Source organism: Sinocyclocheilus rhinocerous, unplaced genomic scaffold, assembly GCF_001515625.1.
Source record: "Sinocyclocheilus rhinocerous isolate Xijiao unplaced genomic scaffold, SAMN03320098_v1.1 C36225018, whole genome shotgun sequence".
Classification (NCBI taxonomy): domain Eukaryota; kingdom Metazoa; phylum Chordata; class Actinopteri; order Cypriniformes; family Cyprinidae; genus Sinocyclocheilus; species Sinocyclocheilus rhinocerous.
Window position 1 is genome coordinate 1 of NW_015776297.1, and position 919 is coordinate 919.

Here is a 919-nt window from a genome sequence, read left to right on the forward strand (position 1 = left end):
AAATATATTTGTTTTTTTTAATATTTTATTTTAGTTAACATTTATTTTTATTAAAAAAAGTTTTTTATGGTTTTAGTTTTAGATTACAATAGCAATCCTAATGATATTATGAAATCCTATTGCATTCTGTTCAGTTTCACTCATTTGACCAAATTTAACACAAAACGACCTTTCACTTCCGCAGAAACACTTTGCATGTATTAGATGCATGTAAATCCGTGGTGTGAAGGGAAGGTTCCTGTTGAACAAAAGGTGTTTGCTGACCTGCTTTACTGGACATCCCAACCATGCTCTTCTTGTGTTTCCAGAAACTGATGTCATTTTTGAAAGCCAGAAAATCAAACAAAAGCTGAAAAAAAAAAAACACAGTAATGTTTGAATGAAGTGAAATATGAACTCCATCAGTGTCTGCAGCATGAACAATCTGATGAATCTTACATGGAAGGCGGCCACAAAGAAGGTGAGAGCGAGGAAATACAGATTGGTGTCCACAAATATCCCCTTGATTTCATCAGCATCCTTTTCATTGAAGCCTAGAGTGCAACGAAAAATATCCTTTTGACTTTTATACTTTTATTTTCTATATTAATCTGACAGAGTGTTCAGCAATCTAAAACAGTTAATGAAGTTAATTACTTTACATGATGGAAATATAAGTTCAAAACCCTTAAACACTCAAGGTTTATTGCTTTAATTATTAATTTCTTATTATTATTTAATAAAAAAAAGAGGGGGAAAAAAAGAAAATATATGTACATAAAAAGCATGCACATCCACAAATGTCTAAAGATTCCAATTTAATACATATTAAATTCATATTATATTAATTTAAAATATATATATATTATTAATATTATATTGACATATCATAATATATATTAAAGGGGTCATATGATGCGATTTAAAGTTTTCCTTTCTC

General features: G+C 28.9%; 1 protein-coding gene across 1 annotated transcript; it reads right to left on the reverse strand.

The window, feature by feature from the left end:
* Positions 1-77: 77 nt before the first annotated feature.
* On the reverse strand, positions 78-533 carry LOC107735666 (cleft lip and palate transmembrane protein 1-like protein; the record flags this gene model as incomplete). Its single annotated transcript, XM_016547277.1, has 2 exons — positions 78-349; positions 439-533. Coding segments are annotated over 2 exons (272 nt in total), but the record flags the coding sequence as incomplete, so codon positions are not given.
* Positions 534-919: the final 386 nt, after the last annotated feature.